A 26,837-nucleotide genomic window follows, 5' to 3' on the forward strand; every position below is an offset into this window, starting at 1 on the left:
ACCAGCATGCCTACTTTAAGAATTTTTAATGTGGTCCAGAGAGGTGGCTTAGTAGGTAAAGACTCCTGCCACCAGGCCTGTTGAGATTCACCAGTGGAAGGCAGGAACCGGCTCCTGCAGGTTTTCTGATCTCCACATCTACATTGTGGCACACAGACACAGGCATGCACATATATAAATAATTTTTTGAAAAAATAATTTTAATACTTAAAAATATATTATTTTCATGCTAGAGATCTGGCTCAGCTGTTAAGGCACATTCTGTTTTTCCAGAGCATCTACCTGGGTTTGACTTTTTTCTTTTTAGCATCCTTATGGCAGCTCACAGCCATCTGTAACTCCAGCTCCAGGGTATACGATGCCCTCTTCTGGCCCCCTTAGGAACCAGAGACACAAATGGTGCACAGGCATATCTGCAAGCAACACATTTAGACATTGTTTTGGAGCCTGTCCTGGAACTAGCTCTTGTAGACCAGGCTGGTCTCGAACTCACAGAGATCCACCTGCCTCTGCTGGGATTAAAGTGTGTGTCACTAACGCCCAGCTTACCAAATCTTTTATTTAAAAAAGAAAAAGGATGTCCTCCAGGACTCTCACTTTAAAAACCCCGCTGTTCCTAGCTTAGAAGAAGAATGTGAATCTTCCCTTTGCACACCTGCACTGAGAGCCAGAAACCTGGAGCTGTCCCAGGACATGAAGCGGATGACAGCCGTGTTCGAGAAGCTGCAGACATACGTCACTCTTCTCGCCCTGCCAAGTAAGTAAGACTGCTTGCTGCTCCTGACACACCTTGCAGGACCTGAGAGGACAAGAAGCTTGAATAGTGACAGGGCTTAGCTTTGGAGAGTGAGCCAGGCGTAAGATCTGGACGAAGAACCCGGAATTCACTGAGCAGAGCTAATGGACTGAAGGAGGAAATGAGGTTGAATGTTGTGTTATGGAGTTAAGGTAAACTATTTGTCATTAGCCATGTGTTAAATATAACCCCTCTTCTCTCTTTTAAGTGGAGAAGGGTGACTCATGACTGTTTGTGAGGTGAACATAATAACCACTTCACTACAGAAACTGCAGGGCGCATCATGGCCATTTGTTAGCAGCCACAGTGTATGTGAGCTTTTAAAGATGCCCTTTGTTTCCCTTCTGCCTAATTAGAGAAAAATACTGAAGAGATTGAATGGGCCCCAGTTTCAGGGATCTTTTTTTAAAAAAAGAAATCTATGGTTTTAAGTAGACCTGGTGGCACATATCTGTGTTCTCAGAACTCAGGAAGCTGAGGCAAAGTATTGTAAATTCAAGCCAGCCTGGGCTGTAAAGAAAGAGAAGGAGGGAGGGAGGGAGGAGGGAAGGGAGGAAAGAAGGGAGAGAGTGTAATACAATAAATGACCCAGGGGTTGATATTGGGGTTCAAGCTGAATATCAGAAAAGCAAAGCAGCTGGCCACTAGCTCTTACTCTACCTCACGCACAGTGGGGCTCATCCTGTCTTCACGAGCTGTTCACCAAGCCTCAGACTGTAACCTCTCCTCAGTGTGGCTGGAGACTGAATGCCTCATACTGACTACTGAAAATCCTTCTTCTGTCTTTTATACCCTCTATTGCTGTGATTAAAGGTGTGAGCTATAATTCTCTTTTAGACTGATTAACTCTTGTGTAGATCTGGGTGGCCTTGACTAACAGAGATCTGTCTACCTCTTAATCCTGAGTCCTAGGATTAAAGGTGTGTGCCACCACTTTAATCTCTATAGCTTGAGGCTGACTTTGCTTTTCTGAATCCTCAGTCAAGCTTTAATAAATCATAAATAATACATCACTACAAGGGAGGGACGAAGGAAGGGAGAGAGGACATTTCTATCACAGCATATAAATGAGAGTATAAAAAATACTTTGTTTTGTTTTTTTTATTCTCTCAGTTACCAACTGTACATTTGACCCATTTAGAGTCCAAATCAGTACTTTCCGTGTACTCGCAAATATGTGCCTGTAGTTCAGTCCCTTTTAAACCATTCCTATCACCTGAAGAAACCCTGTATTCTTTATATAACTATTTCTTCCTAGTCTGCCATTCCTCCTGTCTCCAGATTCACCAATGGAACCACTACATGTAGTTTGGCTTGTTTGCTTGCTTTCATGTAATAAAGCTTACAAGATTGATGCCAAGTATAGCATGTATCCACACATTCTTTTTATTGCAGAGTACTATTTAATTGCTTAGATGTACCAAATATTGTATGTATGTCTATCAAAGATTTGGACTGTTTGTTAAGAATGATGCTACAGATACTAGTGTTTTCAGAGCCTGAGGCTTACATACTCCTGCTGTTTGTCAGGCCTCAGCCTTGGGCATGTGCAGTCATCACACAGATGACAGTGGCTTGAAGGGCCCTCCTTCACGCTCTCCTTCCCTCCTCAGACCCTGGCTTAAGCTCCTCTAATTGCTGGAAAATTGCTCTGGGCTTTTCTGCAGGCCTTGGGGCATACATACATTGCATTAACTATAGACTCCTTTAGAGTTATAACATTTAACTAGCTGGTGGCATTTTTGAGGTTAGTGTTTGTAATTTCTGACCCCAGGAGGGTTGTTTCTTTTCACAGCCTATAGTTTTGTTTAATGAATTGGCCACTTTCTCCTGTGCTTTTTCTAGTGTCTTGTCTCTCTCTTCCCGAGAGCCACAGTTTGAACTTCTCCATGCATTGCAAGTGAAATCATTTCCCTTGAGAAAAGGCTTAGAGCCTAAGGCTGCTTCTTCCTTGAGTTAAATCTCAGAGTCACAGTTCACGTGTTGGGGACAGTTGTGTCACAGCCGCATCAGGTCTTTTTGGCTTGTCTCTTTCAGTGTGGAACTCAGGTTGATAACCAAGGGAATGGTGACAAGGGCCACACAATCTCAGTAGCACTTGTTCAAGGCAGAGCCTCTGTCTCAGAGATGGGGGCTTAGGTGAGGGAAGGACCCCCCCCCCACACACACACTTCTTGGCCACAGTCAGAATTTAGCCTCATCAGCCAGTGGCTGGGAGACAGGAGGGCTGTGTCTGTTGAGAGTGGGGTTTCTGTTGCACTGAGCTAGCGAGAAGACTTTGCTCTCTTAGCACAGAATTGTACTGTTTCTTCTGAGTTGTTATTGATTTTCTTTTATTGTGTGTGTGAATTCAGTGTAGTGTTTTTGTGTGTACACATGCGCATGCCCAGGATATGTGTAGTTATGTGTGTGTGTATGAGGGCATGGGGTGGAGGTTAGAAAACCTCCCTGGAGGTTTTCTGACCTCCACCATCAGTTTTCTCCACTCTCCAGGGTTTCTGGGATCAGGTTCAGGTCCTCAGCCTTGATGACTAGTGACTTCACCTGCTGAGCCATTCTACTGGCTGCCTTTTGGCTCCTTAATCACTAAAAATGTGTGCCTGGGAGATGCATGTCAATTAAATGTGCCTTTATTCATTACCGCCATATGTGACTATCTGCAAAGGTTTGGAAAGCCATTATTTCTGACATATTATAAGCAAACTTTGTTCTCTGTGGTCTCTAGGACAGAGGCAGAGAGGGTGGGCAGTCAGCTTTCCAGGGAAATGCTCACAGGGCCTGTGATTGACTTTTCTAGGTACCGAGCCAGATGGGCTCCTTCGGGCAAACTACACTTCCGTCTTAACAAACGTTGGCGCTGCTCTGCATGGGTTTCATGACGTCATGAAAGGTGAGCCACGAACCAGAACCTAAGTCCATGAAAACCTTCAGTTTTCAGATCTGCCTGCACAGCATTGGGTGTGCATGGAAATGCATAGCCCTGGCCTTCTGCTCTTCCGTCTGCTTCACTGTGAACACAGCACTGATGAGAGGAGCCTGTGCTCTGTGCGTCACCCGGCTTGACATGGGTGTGGGTTGGAGCGCACCAGACATGCTGTTTAGGGCACTTAGCAAAATTTGTTATACTTGTCGGGGCTCAAGCATGAAAGAACTAAGGAACCTAAGGAGGCCAGTGTGTCTAGAAAGAGTGTACTAGTCACCATTATCCTGTGAATATTTGTTTGTTTATTTGTCTTTTTGAGACAATCTCATTATGTAGTCTTGGCTACCTGGAATTCTGTATAGCTCCAGCTAGCCTGTGATCTTCCTGCCTCTGCTTCTGGAATGCTAGGTTTGCAGCCATAAACCATCTGGCCAGTATTTCCCCAGCATCCCTCCCTCCCTCCCTCCCTCCCTCCCTCCTTCCTTCCTTCCTTCCTTCCTTCCTTCCTTCCTTTCTTTCTGTGTTGCTCAGTGCTGGGGATTGAATCCAGGAACATGTACATGGTTTTTAATTGTACTGAGCTGTACATGGTATTTAAGTGTTCTAACCCTAAGCTACATTCCAAGCTCATATTTTGGTATTTAAAATGCCTGTTTTAAATCTAGCCTTGTTGAGCATAACTTTAAGAAATAAAAGTCTCAGGAGTGGTGGTGAGCACCTTTAATTCCAGCACTTAGAGGCAGAGGCAAGAGGATCTCTGAGTTCTAGACCAGCCTGGTCTGCATAGATAGATCCTGTGTCAATAAACAAAACAAACAAACAAAAAGTATCTATTTTAAGATCTTGCCCAATTTTTATTTGGTTCTGTACTTTTAAGAACATAGTTGGTTAAAGGGCTGTGGGGGAGCTTTTTTTTTGTTGTTTTGTTTTGTTTTATTTTGAGACAGGGTTTCTCTGTGTAGCTTTGGAGGCTGTCCTGGAACTCACTTTGTAGACCAGGCCTTGAACTCACAGAGCTCCGAGTGCCTCTGCCTCCCAAGTCTTTTAAGGCTTTTTTTTTTTTGCTTCTTGAGTGATTCTGAGATTTAATCAGTCTGTAGCTCTGTGTTGCTCCCAGACGCTGTGTCCCTCCCCCTTCTCCCTTCTGAACTGTGGGGAAGGGGGAGATGCCCGCGCTGTTGGAAGGGCATCAGCTCAGGCCTGGATGGTTCATTGCACTGTTGATAGCTAGTGAGTCATTTTACAGGAAATGTTTTTTCTAAATGTAAAAGTGTTCGGTATAAATATGTGGGAGGTATAATTAATGCCCTCCTCAAGATTGGCATGTCACAATATCTTTATTTATATTGCTGTTCTGATCAGCAGTTACATCCTAACCCTAAGAAGATTTGAAAACATTAGCTTGCTTTGTCTGTATATTTTCTGAGGTCAAGATGCTGCTGAGTGGTCCTGGACAAAGCATGTTATGTTTCTTGTTTGGCAAGAGCTGATAGAGACTGTGGGAGAGTTGGGGCCTCCCAGGCCCTCTATGCTGCCACTTGTTTCTTTTCTTTTTATTTGTTTCTCTGTTTCAGTTTAGTGTACCAAATAATGGGTTTCATTACTACATTTTCAAGCTTGTTTCTGCTCTTGAGAATGGATATAAAAAGGAAAAGTGGGAAACATGAAGGACACTGGGAAGTGATTATAGGGCCTGGTTGCTCGGGTTAAGTTTTCAATCTGTCTTCTTACCTAGCTTGGAAGACTGTTGTGTCATGAGAATGCAGAGTGCTTGTCAACAGGCATTAACAGAAGCATCTTTCTGTTGTTGTTGTTGTTTAGGTGTTTTTTTTTGTTTGTTTGTTTTTTTTTTTTCATTTTAGTTTGGTCAGTATCTAACCCTGTAGCCTAAGTTCATTTCAAATTTGTGATTCTATATCTGAGTATGGAATTATAGGCCTTCACCACAATGCCTGGTGGAACCTTGGTTTTTTTTTAAAGATTTATTTATTTATTTATTATATATACAATATTCTGTCTGCATGCCAGAAGAGGGCACCAGATCTCATTATAGATGGTTGTGAGCCACCATGTAGCTGCCAGGAATTGAACTCAGGACTTCTGAAAGAGCAGGCAGTGCTCTTAAACTCTGAGTCATCTCTCCATTCCCTGGAACCTTGTTTTTTAAGACACCTTTTGTTTCAACTCTACCCTCCCGCTTTTCCATGAATAATAATTGCTTGGTCTAATTTGGACACAGGAAGGAAAAATCCAGATAGTTTGGTTGGTAGGTTGTTAGTGTAAAAAGACAGCATGGGAGTTTTCCTAGTTAGGGTTTCTATTGTTGTGAAGAGACACCATGACCATACAACTCTTATAAAGGAAAACGTTTAATTGGGGTGGCTCGCTTACAGGTCAGAGGTTTAGTCCATTGTCATCATGGTGGGACATGGCAGCATGCAGGCAGACATGGTGCTGAAGAAGGAGCTGAGTCCTCCATCTTGATCTGTAGCTAACAGGAAGTGAATGGAGACATTGGGTGTGGCTTGGTCATAAGAGACCTCAAAGACCGTCCCCACAGTGACACACTGCCTCCAACAAGGCCACACCTATTAATAGTGCCACTCCCTTTTGGGGACATTTTCTTTTAGACCACCACAGGAGTTATCAAAGTGTGTGTGTGTGTGTGTGTGTGTGTGTGTGTGTGTGTGTGTTATAATTTCCTTATTACTTTATGTGCATTGGTGTTTTGCCTGCATATATGTCTGGTGAGAGGTTTAGTTCTTGGAATTACAGACAGTTGTTAGCCATCATGTGAGTGCTGGAAATTGAACCTGGGTCCTCTGGAAGAGCAGTCAGTGCTTTTAAATACTGAGCCATCTCTCTAGCCCCCAAAATGTGTTTTATGTGGAATCAAAATGTAATTGAGGGCCAGCAAGATGGCTCGGTGGGTAAAAGTGTTCGTCACCAGGACTGACCACCAGAGTTTGATTCCTAGGACCCACAACATGGTAATAGGAGAGAAGCTGATCTCCACATACTTGCTGTGGCATGCTTGAGTCCACACACACACACACACACACACACACACACACACACACACACACACACACACAAACACACACTGCCTACTGTTGCAGCACAGCCTTGATACTTGGATCACTGCTTTCAAATGCACTTAATAAACCTGGAAGTCTATCTGTGAGAATGGAGCAGGCTGGTTAGCTGCATGAGACCTGTATGCGAATGGTAATGTTTGCATCTGGTCTTGTTTTTTTTTTTTTTTTATAGACATTTCCAAACACTACAGTCAGAAGGCTGCCATAGAGCATGAGCTTCCAACAGCCACCCAGAAGCTGGTGACGACGAATGACTGTGTCCTGTCCTCAGCAGTGGCACTAACAAATGGAGCAGGGAAGGTAACTGTGCTCGGCGGATACCAACTAAATTCAGCTCTTTATGTGCTCCTTTGAAAACAGTGACCAGAAAATCGATCCATAAAAGGGGCGTGGAATAGAAGGCCCATATGAGTGTGGCAGGGAGGAATCTACAGGGCCCTGTGCATCATAGGCAGACAACCTGCCACTGTGCTACACCCCCAAACCTTAGGCTCTTTACCCTTTTAAAATAGTGTCTGACTTTTCATCACCATTACCCAACACTCCCTGCACCCTCAGTTTTCTTCAGTTGAATCGTCTATACAATATTTAAAACACTGGCAGTGACCGTTCACATTATAGTGAATCCGTGGGTCACTCACTGTTTCTTTAAGCTATCCAAAGTATTTTTCAATTTTTTTACTTTATATACGAAGCAGTGGGTTTCGTTAGGCTATTTCTTCCACATCTGTCATTGTACTTTGCTTGTGTTCACCCCTCATTCCCCTTCCTCATCCAGTGGTGTATTCCCTCTCCCTAAACACTTCATGATGCACAAAAATAAACACACACACACACACAATTGGTAGCCCAAGATTTTTGAGTACTAATTTGTGAAAGAATATACTTATTGTTTTTATTCGGTGGGGAGCGTCCAGGCTAGGGCTAGCACACTGGTCAGCTTGTTGGGGTGAGACTTCCCTTCTACCCTCTAGACCCTGGAGGGTGAACTCAGTTCGTCAGGTCTGGCAGGAAGCTCCTTCACCCCTGAGCTGTCTTCCCAGCCCTGAGCACTGATTTTATCGAACACTCCCTGTATTAGTTTCCTTGTCCGTGACCAATTGGCTTGCAAGAAGCGATTAAGTGGAGAGATTTATTTTTTCATTATTTCTTTTGGGATTATAATATAAATTACATCATTTCTCTCTTTCCTTTCCTCCCTCTAAACTCTCTTATATACCATTCTTTGCCCTCTTTCACATTCATAGCCTCATTTTTATTAATTATTGTTACATGCATATATATCCCTAAGTATAACCCACCTGCTTATGAAGTAGAGTAAGGTAGAAGAGGCCAGTTATTAGATACTGATTTATTGATTTATTTAAAGCATTGCCTGTACTTGCTACCTGGTACAGAGTGACCTGGAGAAATAGCTGGAACAATGGTGGTTGTCCTTAGCAACCTGCTGGTGGCCATGTGTACTTCTGTAAGCACTGCCCCACTCTGTGATTTTAGATTAAAAACTGAGAATGCAAACTGGACTTGGCATTGAGGCTTTCAGGGACTGTCCTGGCTGCAGTTCGCCGGTGACATCTCATCTCTCCCACTCTCAGTGGCGTCCGGGTACTTACTCCAGGAAGCTTCCTGCAGCACTCAGTCTGTACAGTGTTACTCGTGTGTGTGTTTAGGGCTGACCAATTTGGTATTGGATGACCAATTGGAGTGCTCTTCCCTGGGGAGGATCATCTCTTCCCCTCTGAGCACTCCTCAGGTGCCTCAGTTCTTCGTGTAGGGTTGAGGCCTCGTGAGTTTTCCCTGTCCATTTTGGAATGTCTGTTGCTGTATTTGGCTCAAGGCATGGCGGATCCATGGCAGTGAGGCATGTGGAGCCGGGAATATCACATCTGCAGTCAGGAGGCAGGAGACCTGCAGGGACTAGCAGGCTGTTACCATGAGGCCCTCCCCGAGGGCTGATTCCTCCAGCAAGACCCCAAACCCTGAAGGTCCCACAACCTTCCCAAACTTCACCAGATGTGACTAAATGTTCAATCATGTGGGCTACATAGTTCCTAACCTTGAGGGTTACTTGATACTGTAAAAGGCTGCTAAAAAAATAAAACCTGTAGGTGATTAGAGTTTGATTGCTTAGTTTTGAGCAATGTTTGCCAAGGTAGAACACTCACTTCCTCATACTTAGCAAGATAGAACACCTGCTAGTGTATCCAGGCCTTCTTTTTGTAGCAAGGACATTGAAGGCAGATATTTTCTTTATATCACCACTTCATATAGCACTATAGAATTCAAAATCATAGCTCAGCAAAATTGTCATTTGGCTCTTCGTAGCTGTTACATAGACCAAGCAAATGCTAAATCTGTGAATAGCAAGAATCTGTGTTTTTAGTCTTGTTGTCTGTTCTATTTATAATTAACAAGTTAAGATTTTACAGAACTAAGTTTGGGTAGATTATATATTTAAGATGCTTATGTCATATCTATTCTGTTGGAATATGAGATATTCAAAGTTTACATTTAAAAAATCCAAACATATATACCGTCAGAGCAGTACAGAAGTTATAGTTCATGAGAAACACCTACAGCTGGGCGTGACACCTGTCTTTAGTCCCAGCAGTTTGAGGACAGTAGAAGATGGATCCCTTTGAGATCAAGGCTAGCCTGGTCTACATAGTGAGTTCTAGGCCAACCAAAGCTACATAGTGAGAGCCTGTCTCAAAAAAGAAAGTCAGTCAGTCACCGACAGAGGGACAGAAAGTAAACAGAGCAGTCATGTTTGAAGTTGGCTGCCGTTTACTGGGTGTCTCCTTCCTATCACACATTGTGAAGGTGGTCACAAATAAATAGGTGCAGGCTTTGGGGCAGGTGTTGAAACTTCACTTCCATTCAAACTGCTCTGAGACACCATGGCAACTTAGGAAGCATTTAACTGGGGCCTTGCTCACAGTTTCAGAGGGTTAGTCTATGACCATCATGGCGGGGAATTTGGTGGTAGGCAGGCAGGTGTAGTACTGGAGCAATAGCTGAGAGTTTACATCTGATCTGAAAGTTGTGGGTGGACAGAGACTGGGCCTGGCACAGGCTTTTGAAACCTCAAAGTCCACCCCTGGTGATACTCCTCCTCCAACAAGTGCACACTTCTCCAACAGGGCCACACCTCCTCATCCTTCCCAAACAGTTCTACTAGCTGGGAACCAAACATTCAGACATATGAGCCTAAGGGGGGGGGGCGTTCTCATACAGACCACAGCAGAGCCATTAGGTAGCTCTTTTAGATCACTGTTGGAAAATAGAATGTTTTCTTGTCATGCTGTGTTTAGATTGCATCTTTCTTCAGCAACAACGTGGACTACTTCATTGCCTCACTGAGCTATGGGCCCAAGACAGCCAGTGGATTCAATAGTCCCCTTTCAGCTGAGTGCATGCTCCAGTACAAGAAGAAAGCTGCTGCCTACATGAGGGCTTTGAGAAAGGTTTGTGGCTTCTGCTGCTAGCCGTTCATCTTCTGTTGGGTGGTGCACCACTGCAAGAATGTCTTTTCTATTTTTTTTGGAACCCTGGAAGCATTCACAGACTTTGAATCAGCAGTTCCCTTCTGGGAATCGGTCATAAAGACATCGGTTAGACAACTCTGGGGTGCTTTTCATGGTTATTACTTGTTCTAGCTGTTCTCTGTTGATGTCTGTTTTAAAATAAATATTCCTAGCTAGAATTGAAAGAGTTCCTTATATATTAAGAATTTTAAAGAATATTTTAGATTTGTTCTTTGGCAGTTTCTTACATATATATAAAATGTATCAAGGACATATCCATCCCTACCTCTCCTGGATGCCCTATATTAAGAATTTTAATTGTGTTTATATAGAAAATATTTCTACCGTTTTGGTATGGTATTTTTTATGATAGAAAATTTAAAATTTTGCTTATTTTGAATGAGTGCAGGTGGGAGCAGTGTGCACATACCATGCATGTATGTGGAACTTTGAGGACAGCCTGAGGATTCCTCCCCTTCCATCACATGGGTCCTCAGGATCCAACTCAGGTCAACTCAGTTCCTTTGCCCACTGAGCCATTCACCATCCCAAAAGTTTTGATCTTATGTATCACTCAGCATGTGTGTGTGTGTGTGTGTGTGTGTGTGTGTGTGTGTGTGTGTGTGTATCTTTGTTTTCTTTTCTTTTTTTTCCCCCATAGATCGTTTTCTTCGGTGGTGGTCATTCTTGGCCAAGGCCCTTTTCCTTTCCCAAAGCTATAGAAACATGCAGCTGTATTTTCTTCTGATTTGTTTTTTCATCTAACTTTATTTCGTCTCAAGTCCATCCTGATTGTTATGTGAAAGAAGTACCTTGCTCTTTTTCTGACCATCAGACCGATTTTCTGACACTGCCAGGCCTTCCTTTTGTCACTGAGCTGGAAGCAGCGTGGTCACACAGCAGATTCCTTTGTGCTTTGTCTGCCTCTGTGTTTTCTGGCCTGCCTCCACCCCTGTTTTGGTACAAGTGCATAGAGTTGTTGGAGAGGTGTACAGTTGCTATGACAAATGTCCTATCTTTGTTCTCCTTTTGAAAATGCCTTTTTCTTTTCACACATCACAAAGGAAGTGGTCTGTGTAGGCTAGGGTCTTGGTTTATGTCACACCTACTCAGCGTTCTTACATTGTGTGTTGGACCCTTTAATGACTACAGCGCTTTCCCTCCCGCCAGCCCCTCGCAGAGTCCGTGCCTTATGAGGAAGCAGTGGCCAACCGTCGTGTGCTTCTCAGCTCCACTGAGAGTCGGGAAGGCCTTGCACAGCAGGTATGGCACCAGGAACATCATGGAGTTTGGTAAGAAGCCGCTGTTCAGTCCTGTGGGTAGATTTTAAGGTATATGGAGTGAAGAGTAACGCAAAAGGCTAGAGAGAAAAAATATCCACATGTGACATGTAAGACCTAACTGTGTCCCACAGAGAATCGAGACCATAAGTGTAGCTCAATGATACTCGAGGTCATCTTGACTCAGCTGGTATCGAAGTTGCTGCTGAGCAACAGACTGCAAACTGATGTCAGAGATAGATACTGAGGCGGTAAAGGGGGAGGGATAGAGACCCATGGGGTTATTTCCATCTGTTGGTCAGTTGAGTTGGGGGAAATAGATTGCATGGAAGGTACTATTTCTTTCAAAAATTGCTACAAACTGGTGTCAGTTTAGACTTTGTCGAGATTTATTTAAATAACTTTAACATCTGACTCATTTTTAATTTGAGGAGGACTGAAAAACATGGCATAGACTTTAAGAACACTAACTGCTTTTCCAGAGTACCACCGTGGTTCACACTGGCTACTTTTCCAGAGTACCACCGTGGTTCACACTCACTGCTTTTCCACAGGACAGTGTGGTTCACACTGGCTGCTTTCTAGAGGAGCCTGGTTTGATTCCCCTGCTCCGGTGCAGCAGCTCACAACTGTCTGTAACTCCAGTCCCAGGGGATCTGATGTTCTCCTCTGGCCTCCATGGGCACCTGATGTGGGTGCTGGGAGCCAAACCCAGGTCCTGTGCAAGAGCAGCCAGTGCTCCTGACTTATGAGACTGCTCTCCAACCTACAACATTACTTTCTTTACTGAGTAGAACATACAGAAAAGTATACAGATCACTACTGCATGCCATAGTTTTTAACAAGTAAACACACTAACATAACCAGGAACTAGAGCTCTAAAGACTGTGTGTGTGCGCATGTGCATCTGTGTCTGTCTGTGTGTGTGTGCGTGTGTGTGCACATGAGTGCTTCACTGTGCCAGGTGTGCCGCAGGCCCCTCTGTAACAGTGGTTGCCCCTTGTCCTGTATTCTGACACCACAGATTGGCTTTGTTTCTCTCTCTTTTTTAAATTAATTTATCATCAACTGGTTTTGTTGGCCAGTGTGGAGCTTTTATAAATGAAATATGCTGTGTAGCACACATGTGCTCTTTCAGGCCTCACCTGTATTCATCAATCATGAAGAAAGCTCTCGTCTGCCAAACACCCACCTGTGTGTTTTGTCCTTTGTGTTTTGGTAAAGCAGGAGCCTCTGTGTCAGTCGGTTCTCCTGTGCTTCTCGGACTCTTTGTTTCTCTTTTGCTATTTTCTGCCTTTGTGTATTTTTCTTGAATTTCAGGAATTGTATATATGATTTGAGTACCACAGAAACACATCACAAAGGGTTCTTCATGTATCCAGTCAACACAACTGTGTTGGATGCTCTTTATAACCTTCTCCTTCCTTTGAACTTTTTTTTTTACTGTGCAGGCAGAATCATGGAGGCCAGAGGAGTGTTGCTCTACTGTTATTCCTCAGGCACTGTCCACGTCTCCCTATCACCCCCATCCTAGGGAGAACTCTCTCACTGGCCTGGAACTCACCATGTAGGCTACAGAGAGCCCCAGGGGCCCACCTATTTTCACCTCCACAGAGCCTGGATTGTAAATGTCCAATTCCACTTCCAGGCTGTTTGTTAAGGTGAATTCTAGGTAACAAACTCAGACCCACACTTCCTGACTGAGCTGTCTTGAATTTAGGATTGTTCCTTTGGTGTCCCATATATCAAATGCCCAGTATTAGTTTGTTGTTTTACAGCCCCCACTACGTTCTGTCCCTGTCATTCTCTAAGATGGAAACATCTTTCATTTTTTAAGGTTCAGCAGAGTTTGGAAAAGATTTCGAAACTGGAGCAGGAAAAAGAACATTGGATGCTAGAAGCACAGTTAGCCAAAATCAAGCTGGAGAAAGAAAACCAGCGGATGGCAGACAGGCTGAGGAGTACAAGCAGTGCACAGCTGCTTGGGCTGGCCCAGGAAAACGCCACTGTGTCCACGGCTCCCTGCCAGGAGGAAGCTGCAGCCAAGGTCCCGTCAGAGCCTATGCAGAGTGCCAGTCTGGTGAGCATCTTCCTGCTTGCCCTTGCCTACAGTTTACTTCAGTGGTAACTGATATAGACTCAACCTGTTCCCTTCCTGTTCCTATAACAAAACAGCAGAAGCAGCTGGAGGCTGGGAAGTCTCTCCAGGGTGCACCTCCTGGTTCACTGTTGGCTGTCTTTCCAATCACGTTGACAAGTATAGAAGTGGTAAATTGGCCTCCTGGGTCTCTGTTTTGTAAATGTCCAGTAGGCCATATCCCAAGGGCCCTCCTACTAAATCCATCACGTGTGAATTTCAGAGAGATATAAATAAGCCCATCTAAATAACATGTCAGTTTCTCTGTGCCTTAAATAAAGGCAGCTTGTCTCCTTCAGAAAGTAACTCAGTTAAATTATGTGAGGTTTTACTGGATGTCTGCAAGGCCAGAGCTGTGTTTCTGGAGAAGATGCAGTGTGTCAAGTCCAGGACCATCCTGCTTCTCTTTGAAAACAGTTCCAAGATGGAGTCGTGTTTCCAACCAAGGACCAGTACCTACCTTTCTAGTTACCTTGTTTTTTCGGTCTTTTCTGGAATTTTCTACCCTGCCCCCCCCCCCCCTTCTGCACCGAGGACTGAACCCAGAGCCTTGTACTTGCTAGGTGAGTGATCTGTCACAGAGCTAAATTTCTCACCCCACAAATACCTAACTTCTCTAGAATGACCACTAACGCCACTTTAAAAGGATTTTGTAGTGTGTTCCAGAAAGTGCAGAGCGTGGAATGTGCATGTGACATAGAACACCTCAGGTGCACGGTTTCCTGTCAGTGGTCACTGGGCAGACGGTCTCATGTTCCCTGCCTTTTTAACTGTTGAGATTTAGAAGGTAAAGAAACAGCTCTGTTGGCATTACAGCATTCATGATTATTTTTATAAAGTTTTCTAGTTATAACGCCCTGCCTGTCATTAAAAAAAAAAATAGGAAAGTGAGGAAAAAGAGAAATCAGAGAGGGGAGTGTCAGAGTCAGAGCAGTCTGTGCAAGTGAGGAGGGGAGGGGAGGGGAGAGCAGGTGAGGAGGGGAGAGCAGGTGAGGAGGGGAGAGCAGGTGAGGAGGGGAGAGGAGGGGAGAGGAGGGGAGAGCAGGTGAGGAGTGAGGAGGGGAGAGGAGGGGAGAGCAGGTGAGGAGGGGAGGGGAGCTTGTGCAGGGGAGGGGGGGAGGGAGAGCAGGTGAGGAGGGGAGGGGAGAGCAGGTGAGGAGGGGAGAGAAGGGGAGAGCAGGTGAGGAGGGTGAGGGGAGCTTGCAGGGAGGGGAGGGAGGGCAGGTGAGGAGGGGAGAGGAGGGGAGCAGGTGAGGAGGGAGAGGAGGGGAAAGGTGAGGAGGGAGAGCAGGGGGAGCAGGTGAGGAGGCGAGGGGAGGGGAGAGCAGGTGAGGAGGGGAGGAGGGGAGAGCAGATGAGGAGGGGAGAGGAGGGGAGAGCAGGTGAGGAGGGGAAGGGGAGAGCAGGTGAGGAGGAGAGAGGAGGGGAGAGCAGATGAGGAGAGGAGGGGAGGCATAGGTGAGAGGGAGGGGAGCTGTGCAGGGGAGGGGGGAGGGGAGCTGTGCAGGGGAGGGGGAAGGGGAAGAGCAGGTGAAGAGGGGAGGGGAGTTGTGCAGGTGAGGGGGGAGGGGAGCTGTGCAGGTGAGGGGGGAGGGGAGCTGTGCAGGTGAGGGGGGAGGGGAGCTGTGGTACCTCCAAAAGACCAGCGCTCTGGTGCATACACAGGTGTCAGCTGGCTCACTGATGTCACCACTCTCTGGTGTCTCAGACTTACCTGCATCAGTGGAGGGCATGCGTGACAGGTGTACAGGCCACTTTTATTCCCAAGACATGCACAGGCCTCTCTATCTCAGCAGTGTCCAAACCCCAGAGGACCTGTCTTTTTAGGTGTTGTTATGGCGTTGTAAGCATTAGAGCAACCTTACTAATGCTGGGACCCTTTAATATAGCTCCTCATGCTGTGGTGACCCCCAACCATAAAATTATTTCATTGCTGCTTCATAACTGTAATCTTGCTACTGTTATGAATCATGATATAAATATCTGATATGCAGCCCCCTAAGGAGTTGCAATCACAGGTTGAGAACCTCTGCATTAGAGACCCAGCTTCAGGTGTTTTAGATAAATGTCAGTATTTAGGATAAGATATTATAATGTCAGTGACCTACTTTTATTATATTTTATTTATTATGTGGAAGTGTTCAGAGCCAGTGGTAGAGGTCATAGATGGAGGTTCTCACTTTCTACCATGTGGGACAGGTGCCAAGTGCCTTTACCCAATGAGCCATCTTGCAGGTCCTGTAGCTGTCTTTTAGATTGTTCAGAAAAAAATACATGTGATGGGGGAGGTCCTTCTGTGTATATGATTTTCTTATTGGTTGATAAATAAAGTACTGTTGGCCAATAGGAAAACAAGATAGGTGGGACTAGGAGTCAAGGAGGATTCTGGGAAAGGTAAGAGAAAGTGCAGAGTCACCATGTGAGCCCGGGAAGACAGGATGCTTCCGCTGGCGTCTTATAAGATAAGTCTTATAAAATATATAGATTTATGATATTTAAGACTGCTAGCAGATGGGAAATCCTAGTCATTGGCCAAGCAGCATCTGTACCTAATATAAGTCTCTGTGTGTTACTTGGCATCTTAACATGGCGGCAGGCGGAACTTGGGCGGCCTGGCAGAAAGCGCCCACGTGGCTGCAGGGCTCGGGTGGCTTGGTGGAAAGACTTACTGTTACACACATGCATATAAAATGGTAAAGCAAAGATAGCATGCTTTTATTGAACTAAGTAGCAGATACATGGATGAGACATCCAACAAACACCAAGATTTAAAATCTGGCCAAGAATTATTTGACAGTGTGACAGCCCGAGTCATCCTTGAGTTACTGAAGGAACCATTTTCAGAGTCAGCCTCATCAATGGGTCATACTGTCTCCACTGACTGTTCTCCACTGTCAGGCTGTTCTTCAGTGTCTGACTGTTCTCCACTGTTAGGCTGTTCTCCACTGTCAGACTGTTCTCCACTGTCAGACTGTTCTCCAATGTCAGACTGTTCTCCACTGTCTCACTGTTCTCCACTGTCTGACTGTTCTCCACTGTCTGACTGTTCTCCACTGTCAGATGTTCTCCACTGTCAGACTGTTCTCCACTGTCTCACTGTTCTCCACTGTCTGACTGTTCTCTACTGTCTGACTGTTCTCCACTGTCTGACTGTTCTCCACTGTCTGACTCTTCTCCACTGTCTGACTGTTTTCCACTGTCAGACTGTTCTCCAATGTCAGACTGTTCTCCATTGTCTCACTGTTCACCACTGTCAGACTGTTCTCCACTGTCTGACTGTTCTCCACTGTCAAACTGTTCTCCAATATCAGACCTGTTGTCCCCTGTTAGGCTGTTCTCCACTGTCTGACTGTTCTCCACTGTCAGACTGTTCTTCACTGTCAAACTGTTATCCAATATCAGACCTGTTCTTCACTGTTAGACTGTTCTCCACTGTCAGGCTGTTCTCCACTGACTGTCCCCCACTGTCAGACTGTTTTCCACTGACTACTCCCCACTGTCTGACTGTTCTCCACTGTCTATTCCCCACTGTCTGACTGTTCTCCAATATCAGATTGTTCTCCACTGTCTGACTGTTTTCCACTGTCTGACTGTTCTCCATTGTCTGACATCCTTCTACCCCCTTAAGCCCCCACCCTGCATCCATTCTTTCTTTTCACTTACACTTGGCTGTAGAGCTCCTGGTGGCCAGGAAGCATCCACGACAGCAGCCTAGCCCAGCAGGGATTGCCGTAATAATTTGCCAGACTGGATCTGCAAACATGGCAGTGTATTATCTCAGTCCACCTTGGGCGGAATTGTAGGGGTGTGAAACTGGAGGCATTGTCCATTCTACTGTTGAAGATGAGGGGAAGCAGAAACAACTCACCCGAGGCCACTCTCGATCTTGTGTGCAGTGGCTCCTTGGCTTTCCGAGGAGATGGCATTGGAAACTAGTCTACATGGCAGTGATGTCCGTGGCTGAAAGCCAAGGTTGAACACTTTACCCCATGTAAACAAGAATTCCCAGCGACATGAAGATCCTTCAGTACCTGATAGCACTGGGCCTGAGTGGCAACCGTACTGGGGGCTGGTGCATCGGAAGTTGCTCTTGCTTTAAGTAGGGTGTTCAGTTAGCGTGTGTACACACAGCCTTGTCTTCTGTGCCTGCCCGTCACCCTTAACGGCTTCTTTCCCCACCACCTCACAAGTGCCATCTGTGCTTTTCCTAGAGTCTAATTAGTAATGGACACTTTCTAGTTCCTGGGCTGAGTGGCTTCTTGTGATCTGTAGAAGTCAGTCCATTTGTTTGCCATCCCAGGCCCTTGGAACCCGTCTTTCTAGACTAATCTCTTGTGTGAACCTAACTGAATTCTGCTTCTGATACTCTGCTTTGTGTTTTGCCTCGTCTGTCTTTGAAACTGTTCTTTTGCCCGGGTGTCTGCTTACTCATGATGCCTGTCACCTTGGTGCCACCTCCTCTCACCAACTGCTCTTTCCTGCTCTTTGACTCTCAAATTTAATTTGAATTGGAATTTTAGCATAGTTGAGCTGCATTTTCTGTGAACTGCTATTTCAGATACTGTCTTTGATGTTCGAAGTTAGAGAAAGGCTGGTGCCTCCTCTTAATTCGAGCGCTACTGTGTATAGTGGAATATTCGCCCTCCCTCGGTTGCTTTCGATCTAATGTAAACTGGCTGGCCTGCAGCATAGAGTGTTGTGAAGTCACAGGGCAGGTCAGTCGGTGGAGGATAATGTCACAGGAAGGGTGACATGAGTGGGTTTTAAATCTGATCAGGAGTTGACGGCAGGAGACGAGGATGAGAGAAGTCTGTCCATGCACTTTTCTCTGCTGCACATGGCAGATCTCTGCCCAGAGGGCCTGGCCCTGCCTCCCATGTGGCAGACAGTGAGGTGAAGAGACCATTTGCTGACTTTGCTGTTTCTGCTTTCCAACCTTTTTAAAATCTCCTCTGCCCACCCTTAGGTGGACACAGTGAACTAAGTCTGTAGCTGTGGCTGTGGGTGACCACACCTTGAACTGCCTTTATCTTGGGTGAGAAGCAAGCCTGCCTTGTTCAGAGTCAACTGATTCAAAAGGGACACAGCCTTCAATCCAAGAGGTCACTTTAAGGCCAAATAAGCAATACCAGATATAAATTGACTGTTTGAAGCCCAATAGTGTTCCAGAGGCCAACTGTTAATTATTTTCATTAAACTATCCAGCACTGAATTCCACCACATAGCCACAGGTTCATTATTGTTAAAAAGATAATAATCTCAAGGAAAAAAATGCAGAGCAATACAAATGTTCACATTTTGTTTAATTAAAAACACTGCTTAAACTAGTGGACTTTCATATCTAAATCATGTTAGTTATAAAAATTATCCATGTACACTAGAGGTAACTAAAAATAACAAGAGAGTAAAAAAGAAAACCAGTGGCATTATCCTGGATAAATATTACTATTAAATTTCTTTCTACAAAATTTTATGTCTGATTGATAAAAATTTAGTCTGCAGCATAAAGTTAATACATGTTGTGTTATTAGAGACTCTAGAAATTGACTCCACAGTATTCCACATCTAATCTTGTAGACACCGATTTATTTGTGTGTTCCATTGAGCATGTTTGATGATCGTGGTCTCCATCGGACCATCTATGTTACTGCTGTTGGAAATGATGTGATAGGGTGGAAGTTGATCACCCTCCTGCTCCTCCTTGATAGTTCGCTGGGTGAATCAGCATTTTGAGCATTTGGCAGTGGCCACCATTGTGCCTCATGGCAGAAGCCATGAGCATCCACGGTGATCTGGCCTGCATTTTCAGTGGTCTGTGGAACCAGTGCAGATGGAGAAGAGAACGCACTCTAGGCTGTTAACTTCTTGTGTCTGAAATGTAGATCTTCCCTTCTAACGGTATTTTTTCTTTATCTTCTAGATTGGGATTTTGACCAGGACGCCAGACAGTGAGGTAATGTGCACGCAACATCATGTTGCCTGTCGGTGCATGTGTGACGCATGTTTGTGGACTGAGTCCTGTAGGCTCTCTTTGTGTGTTTGTTTCTGGTAATCCTTACAAGGGAAGTGAGTGTCATTCTCTCATCTGTGCTTTTGCTACTCCTTCCATGCTGTCATCAATAGAGGGTAGTTTAGAGCCTGGTTTAGCAAGCGCCTTGTTCAGTGTCTGACTTCCACAGTTTTGACAGAGCACAGGGTTTCTCAGGCCTCTGTGTGTGCTTGCTGTGAGTGAGCCCAGATCTGGTGTGAGTTGTCACATGGGCTTGTACATTTGAATTTTTAAATACTTGAAGATATGGTTCTGCAAGTGACCAGTAAACGAAAACTGAAGAAACCAAGCCCATCTCTTAGTGCGGCTGTGATGATTCTAGGAGGCAGATTCTGTTGTGCAATGTTTTACTCTTTTGGCTTTTTTGGGGGCCCACCACCCAGCTCCTAAACAAATCACACATAGAGGCTTATTCTTGGTTATCAATGCTCAGCCTTAGCTTGGCTTGTTTCTTGCCAGCTTTTCTTAACTTAAATTATTCCATCTATCCTTGGCCTTGGGGCTTTCATCTTTCTCTATTTCTGTATACCTTTTCTTTCCTTCTTACTCCGTGTCTGGCTAGGTGGCTGTGTGGCTGTGTGGCTGACCCCTGAAGTCCTCCTCCTTCCTCTCTCATTCCCAGATCCCTTTTCTCCCAGATTTCTCCTCATATTTCTCCTCTCTGCCTGCCAGCCCTACCTGTTTCTCTCTCCTGCCTCGCTATTGGCTGTTCAGCTCTTTATTAGAATATTGGGTGTTTTAGACAGACAATCACAGCTTCACAGAGTTAAACAAATGCAGCATAAACAAAAGTCACACACCTGAAAATAATATTCCCCAGCATTTTGTCATTTTCTTACTTATTTCAAAGGTAATACTGAGCTTCATGAATTTTTAAATTTGGCTCAATTATGTGTCATTGCTAGTATAACCAGGGAAAAATGCCAGTCTGGAGCAATCTGGAACAAAGGCCCCAATTTTAATTTATTAGTATGTTTATGAACACTACATTTTCCTGAAGAAAATTTAAGGGTGAAGAAAACAATGTTCGGGCTGGAGAGATGGCTCAGAGGTTAAGAGCACCAGCTGCTCTTCCAGAGGTCCTAAGTTCAATTCCCAGCAATCACATGGTGGCTCACAACTATCCGTTATGAGATCTGGTGCCCTCTTCTGGTGTGCAGATATACATGGAAGCAAAATGTTGTATACATAATAAATAAAATCTTTAAAAAAATGTTAAAGAGAACAATGTTCTAAATTTAGAGTCAACATAACACAGAGGTATTTACACCAGATGTTTATTGCAGCATTGTTTGGAGTAGCCAAATCATGCGATCAACCTAGGTGTCCATCAGCAGAGAACTGGCAAAAAAACGTGGTATTTTTACATAATGGAATTTTATGAAGCCATAACAAATGATATGTTTGCAAGAAAATGGATATAACCGGAGATTGTCATACAAAGTAGACCAAGTCAGGATCAGAAAGATAAATATCATGTTTTATCCCATTGTGGTCCTAGATTTTATATAGCTACAGAAAAGCATATATATGACTATCTAGAATGATGGGGACTCATGGAAGGAGGGAGAGGAGAAGAAGATAGGAAGTTTGTGGGACTAGCAAAATGTATATATACTTATGAACTGAAACCCAGTACTGTTATAATAAATCTTTCTGCCAAAAGCCACTCAAGTCCTACCGCCATGTGTGCGCTTTACACCAGCTGCCCGCCCGAGTTAGGGTCCCAATTAATACACAGAGAGACTTGTATTAGGTACAATGCTGCTTGGCCAATGACTAGGATTCTCATCTGTTAGCTCAGTCTCAATTATCATAAATCTATATATTTTATAAGACTTATCTTATAGAGGATGCCTTTCGCTGGCACCCTCTCTTGCCAATGGCTCACATGGCGCTGCTGGAGGAGGAAGGGGAAAAAGGGACACTTCCTGTTTCTCCTTGCTAAATATGAGTCTCCTTGCTATGTCACTTCTGGCCTGGATCACCACTTCTCTACTACATTTCCCAGAATCCTCTTTGACTCCTAGTCCTGTCTAACTTGCTGCTATTGGCCAAACAGTATTTTATTCAATAATCAATAAGATAAACATACACAAAAGTACTTCCCCCATCATCTCCTCTTTTCTGTCTAAATAAAAAGAAGGATAACTTATCTTTTATAATAACTAAAGAAAACTATAACCATAAGTATCTGTCTTCACCTCTATCAAAGACCACAGAAGGATAATATATAAACTCTAGAATTGACAGGACATCTCGCTACCTGGACAGTCATCCAAAGTTCCTCTGTAACGTTGGGGCATCCATCTTCAGCCTATAGGCCACAGTGTGTCTAGTACACTTCTCTATTTTAACAGGAACCCTTCAGTACTGCCTTGTTTTGTAAGTTCAGCAGTCACTTTCTTGTGGGTCCTGCATGTCCAGTTTATACAGCAACAAACAGTCCAGGGAAGAGCAGTACCCTGCCCAAATGGCTAATCTTGCCATGTTGAAAGCAAACTCTATAACAAGTTTCTTCGATGCCCATCCTCCTTTCTGACACAATTGGTGTGCCAGGAGCAGTTGTGTCTCACTGCCAAGAAAAACCCTAAACCATTTAAATGCCATATTTCTATAGGTCTTTGAAAGGTTTGAAGAATACCTAACCATCTCAAATATATCTCTGTAAATCTAGAGAACCTAACTAACCTAATTATAAGTTCTGACTATCATAGGTGACTATATAACCTGTATTTAATTATGTATATCATTTTAAAAGGTCTGTATAAACACAATACCTAAACAAGAGGAGACATGTACATATCACAAAATTGACCTTAAAGTTGTATCAATAAATGAAAATCCATACCAATGCAAAGTATTCATTCCTATATCCTATTCCCCTTTTTTTCTTAAAAAAATTGACTATGCTCAATATCATTTATAACCAACCCCATTTAAATGAAAACAAACATTTATAAACAATATTTGGGAATATGGGCGTCATTCTTTCTAAACTGCTTCCTGCTGATTGGGGGGCGATGTTCATATACCATGGGGATCATGATAAAACATAGAAATCTGACCAAGTCCTTGTTTTTGTAGTCTGTAAGGCCTTATCATCTCAGCTTCAGGGGGTCTTGCTTGATCAAACCATGTAAGTCTGGAAGGAATCCATAGCTTTTTATTTTCTGTGGAAACACAAACAGAAATTCTTTTTCCAAGTAGCCTGTCCTTAGACTTAAATTTTGAAGTCAAAGCATTTTTAAAATGTATAAGTTGGATTAATTTAGCAGCATTTATAATCAAATGTATTTTAGCAGCAATGTCTTTCCTTGGCAATCAAACAATTTAAAGACAACAATATGGCATATAGTATCCAGATTCTCTGTGTATTTTCCATCTTTATGTGGCGTTTTTATTACTTTATTTTTACTTTTCTTTTGTTTCTTTTTTCCTGAGACAGGGTTTCTCTGTGGAAATCTGCCTGCCTCTGCTTCCTTCAGCAAATCCTACCGGCGTGCGCCACCACAACCAGCTACTCTATTTCCTCCTGTTATTTTTTCTCTCACAAGCCTACAAATATTTTTAAATGCAGTGTAAACCTTAAGAGGTTTTTCTTTATCTGGATCTGTCTTTATTATCTTGGGAGTTCCGAGTCTAAACCCCAGAAGCACCAGGACGGTGCAAGCCTATGGAAGCTGCTCCAATGCCTCTCAGCGGCCTGGCAGGGCAGGCTGTGGTGGCAGGTTTCCCTTTTTCTCTGAGAACCTTGGGGCATGGGGTCATCCCACTTCTGACACTATTCTGTTACAATAAATCTTTCCACCAAAAGCCGCCCGAGCTCCACCGCCACATGTGCGCTTTACGCCAGCCACCCGCTCAAGTTAGGGCCCCAATTAATGTACAGAGAGACTTGTATTAGGTTCAAATGCTGCTTGGCCAATGGCTAGGATTTCTCATCTGCTAGCTCAGTCTTAATTATCATAAATCTATATATTTTATAAGACTTATCTTATAGAGGATGCCTTTCGCTGGCACTCTCTCTTGCCAGTGGCTCACATGGCACTGCTGGAGGAGGAAGGGGAAAAAGGGACACTTCCTGTTTCTTCTTGCTAAATATGAGTCTCCTTGCTATGTCACTTCTGGCCTGGATCACCACTTCTCTACTACATTTCCCAGAATCCTCTTTGACTCCTAGTCCTGTCTAACTTGCTGCTATTGGCCAAACAGTATTTTATTCAACGATCAATAAGATAAACATACACAGAAGTACTTTCCCCATTACAGTACTGTATATGTATATAGGCTGTATTTCAATAAAAAACCAGGGGTTCCAAATCAATATTCCCCCATTCTCTGCCCTCTTTCAATTAAAGAGGCCATGCTAGTCAGAAAAATAGAGATTTTGAAAGTTAGGTTTATGGCTGATAAAAGCTGGTTAGAACTGTGTGTGATGGCTCACACTGGTAATCCAAGCACTTGGAAGGTTGATGCAAGAGGATTATGCATTTGGGTTTGACCCTGGATGCTTGGCCATGCTCTACTTCAAAAAACAAAACAAGAATGAGTGAACGGATGAATGGAAAACATGCTGCCTGGAAGGGTGTGGCCCATGTGGCTCCCTGGTGCTTCATTCACTCTGGTGCTGTTCTCTTCTGGCAGCTTCAGACACAGGCCAGCAGATGCTGGATAAGGAAAGCTGGGCTGTTCTCCTGCCATGACTGGTGTTCCTCTGAGGGGACAGGGAGCTGTCTCCTGCAAGCTTCCAGGGAAGAGGTTTAAGTGTGCTCTTTGTTTCCTTTGTTAGAACTGCCCTTCTCACTGGCATCTCTGGTTGGTGTTCTGCTTAGGTCCCAGATGTGGAGTCCCGTGAAGACCTAATTAAGAATCATTACATGGCCAGGATAGCGGAGCTCACGTCTCAGCTGCAGCTGGCTGACAGTAAGTCAGTGCACTTCTACGCCGAGGTGAGTGGAGGCAATAAGATAGCTGCTTCTCCCTGACCCTTCAAGTCAGGTCACAGTTCTGTTCTGTGTCTGCTGGAGGAGGGTTATCATCACTTTCTGTGCACGTGTGTCTGAGTCAGTGGGAACTCATGGTGATTAGTCCATGTGCCACTCAAGCTTCTTCATTTCAGTAAGTGTAAGGTTTCACATGTCATTTCCAAGTTCCTGCAAGAGAGACGGCAGGCTTGGGCAGGCTTTCTGTGGCCCCGTGTTGTGAGTTTTGGAGGATTAGCAGAGATTACTTGTGTTAGTGATAGAGGACACTAGTAGATGAAGGGATTTTCACATGTGCAAAGTGAAAAGTAAAATGCACCTGACCTTTTTGGTTTTACATTTGCTTACTGTGTCTGTGTGGGAATGGCAGCTCATGTAGATACTAGAGAACAGCTTCCAGGAGTTGGCTCTCTTCCACCATGTGGGTTCCAGGGATCAAACTCATTAGGCTTGATGGCACCTTAATCCCTTGAGACATCTCACCAACCCATCTTTAAATTCTTCCCAATGTCTTTGTGTGTTTGTGTGTGTGTGTGTGTGTGTGTGTGGTGTACATGTGCACACATCTGTGCATGCACGTGTGGAATCCAGAGGTCAGCATCCCATACTCCTCCATCATTCTCTAATTCTTCCATACACGGCCTCACACTGAACCAGAGATATTGGTCAGATGGGCTGGCTGGCTAGACCCCAGGCTCCTCTTGTCTCTGCCCTGCCAGATCTGGGATTACAGACATGTGCTGCCATGTCTGGTTCTTTGCATGACTGCTGGGGATCTTAGGTTGCTATGCTCGGCTTGAACAGCAAGCAGTTTACCAATAGAACCATCTCTGCAGCCCAGCGTGATCCCATTTCCAAGAGAGAAGTTTATAGGACTGAGTTTAAATGAGAAAAGGAAAAATTTCTCCTAATTTAACTTATAAGAAATATGAAATATAAGAGATATCTTTTTCATCTTTTCTTCTTCCTTTACTCAATAATTCATATAATTAAAACCCACTATTCACAGCCAGGTGTTGGTGGCACATGCCTTTAATCCCACCATTCGGGAGGCAGAGGCAGGCAGATCTCTGTGAGTTCGAGGCCAGCCTGGTCTCCAGAGTGTGTGCCAGGATAGGCTCCAAAGCTACTCAGAGAAAACCCGGTCTTGAAAAACAAAACACAACAAAACAAACAAACAAACAAAAAAAACATTATTCACTATACATAGAGTTTACAAAGTTGAAGGGGAAGTGAATGAAATATGTACAAATATTAAAGAATGAGGAGGAGGGGCTGGAGAGATGGCTCAGAGGTTAAAAGCACTGACTGCTCTTCCAGAGGTCCTGAGTTCAATTCCCAGCAACCACATGGTGGCTCACAACCATTCATTATGAGATCTGGTGCCCTCTTCTGGTGTACAGATACACGTGGAAGCAAAATGTTGTATACATAATAAATAATTTCTTTTAAAAAAAGATTTAGAAAAAAAAGAATGAGGAGGAAAGGCGGCTGGGTGGGTGCATGCAGGGTCTTTTAGTCTTTTGGTTCACACTTTATAGTAAGAATTTATTAAAGAGACAGGCAGAGAATTCCACCACTTAAGCTGTTACACGGAAAAGGAAGGGATGGCGCCCATTGTGAGATGAAGAGGTTGACAGGCAGCTAGTTGCTAGAGGTAGAACAGGACTTTGTGTTTTTCCGTGTATAGGGAGCTACGGCGCCACCTCTTTTGGTTGGTCACTTGTGACTGCTTGTTACAGCGTTGAGAGTGGGGTCAGCAAACAGGCTTGCTGATGGGGAAACTGTTGTTTCTTGAGCTGTGTGTGCAACTGGCACCATCATTTCTGGTTCCCTGTCTGCACTGGGTTCGTGTTCCAGATGTGACTGTCATCTTCCTGCGGACTGTGCCTTTGTTGCTTTCTCCCTCTTGGTCAGGGTCAGTGCTGAGCACAGAGGGAAGAGGCTGATGTGATCGTACAAAGTGTCCTGAAATTTTCTTGAGAACAAATGAGTAACGAGGGGAATTTTAGGCTGTCTCATTTTCATGAGATCTGCCTATT

At 44.3% G+C, this 26,837-nt stretch overlaps 1 protein-coding gene across 1 annotated transcript in view; it reads left to right on the forward strand.

Annotated features, from left to right (window-relative positions):
* Ppp1r21 (protein phosphatase 1 regulatory subunit 21) overlaps window positions 1-26,837 on the forward strand; it is a 61,141-nt gene that overhangs the window by 28,017 nt on the left and 6,287 nt on the right. The window contains exons 12-19 of the mRNA XM_027418002.2: window positions 621-757; window positions 3,594-3,686; window positions 6,990-7,117; window positions 10,132-10,284; window positions 11,515-11,607; window positions 13,462-13,704; window positions 19,682-19,714; window positions 24,646-24,762. Of these exons, the coding sequence (XP_027273803.1) occupies window positions 621-757; window positions 3,594-3,686; window positions 6,990-7,117; window positions 10,132-10,284; window positions 11,515-11,607; window positions 13,462-13,704; window positions 19,682-19,714; window positions 24,646-24,762 (997 nt within the window). The remainder of the gene's footprint in view (window positions 1-620; window positions 758-3,593; window positions 3,687-6,989; window positions 7,118-10,131; window positions 10,285-11,514; window positions 11,608-13,461; window positions 13,705-19,681; window positions 19,715-24,645; window positions 24,763-26,837) is intronic.

Source organism: Cricetulus griseus, chromosome 5 (genome assembly GCF_003668045.3).
Source record: "Cricetulus griseus strain 17A/GY chromosome 5, alternate assembly CriGri-PICRH-1.0, whole genome shotgun sequence".
NCBI lineage: Eukaryota > Metazoa > Chordata > Mammalia > Rodentia > Cricetidae > Cricetulus > Cricetulus griseus.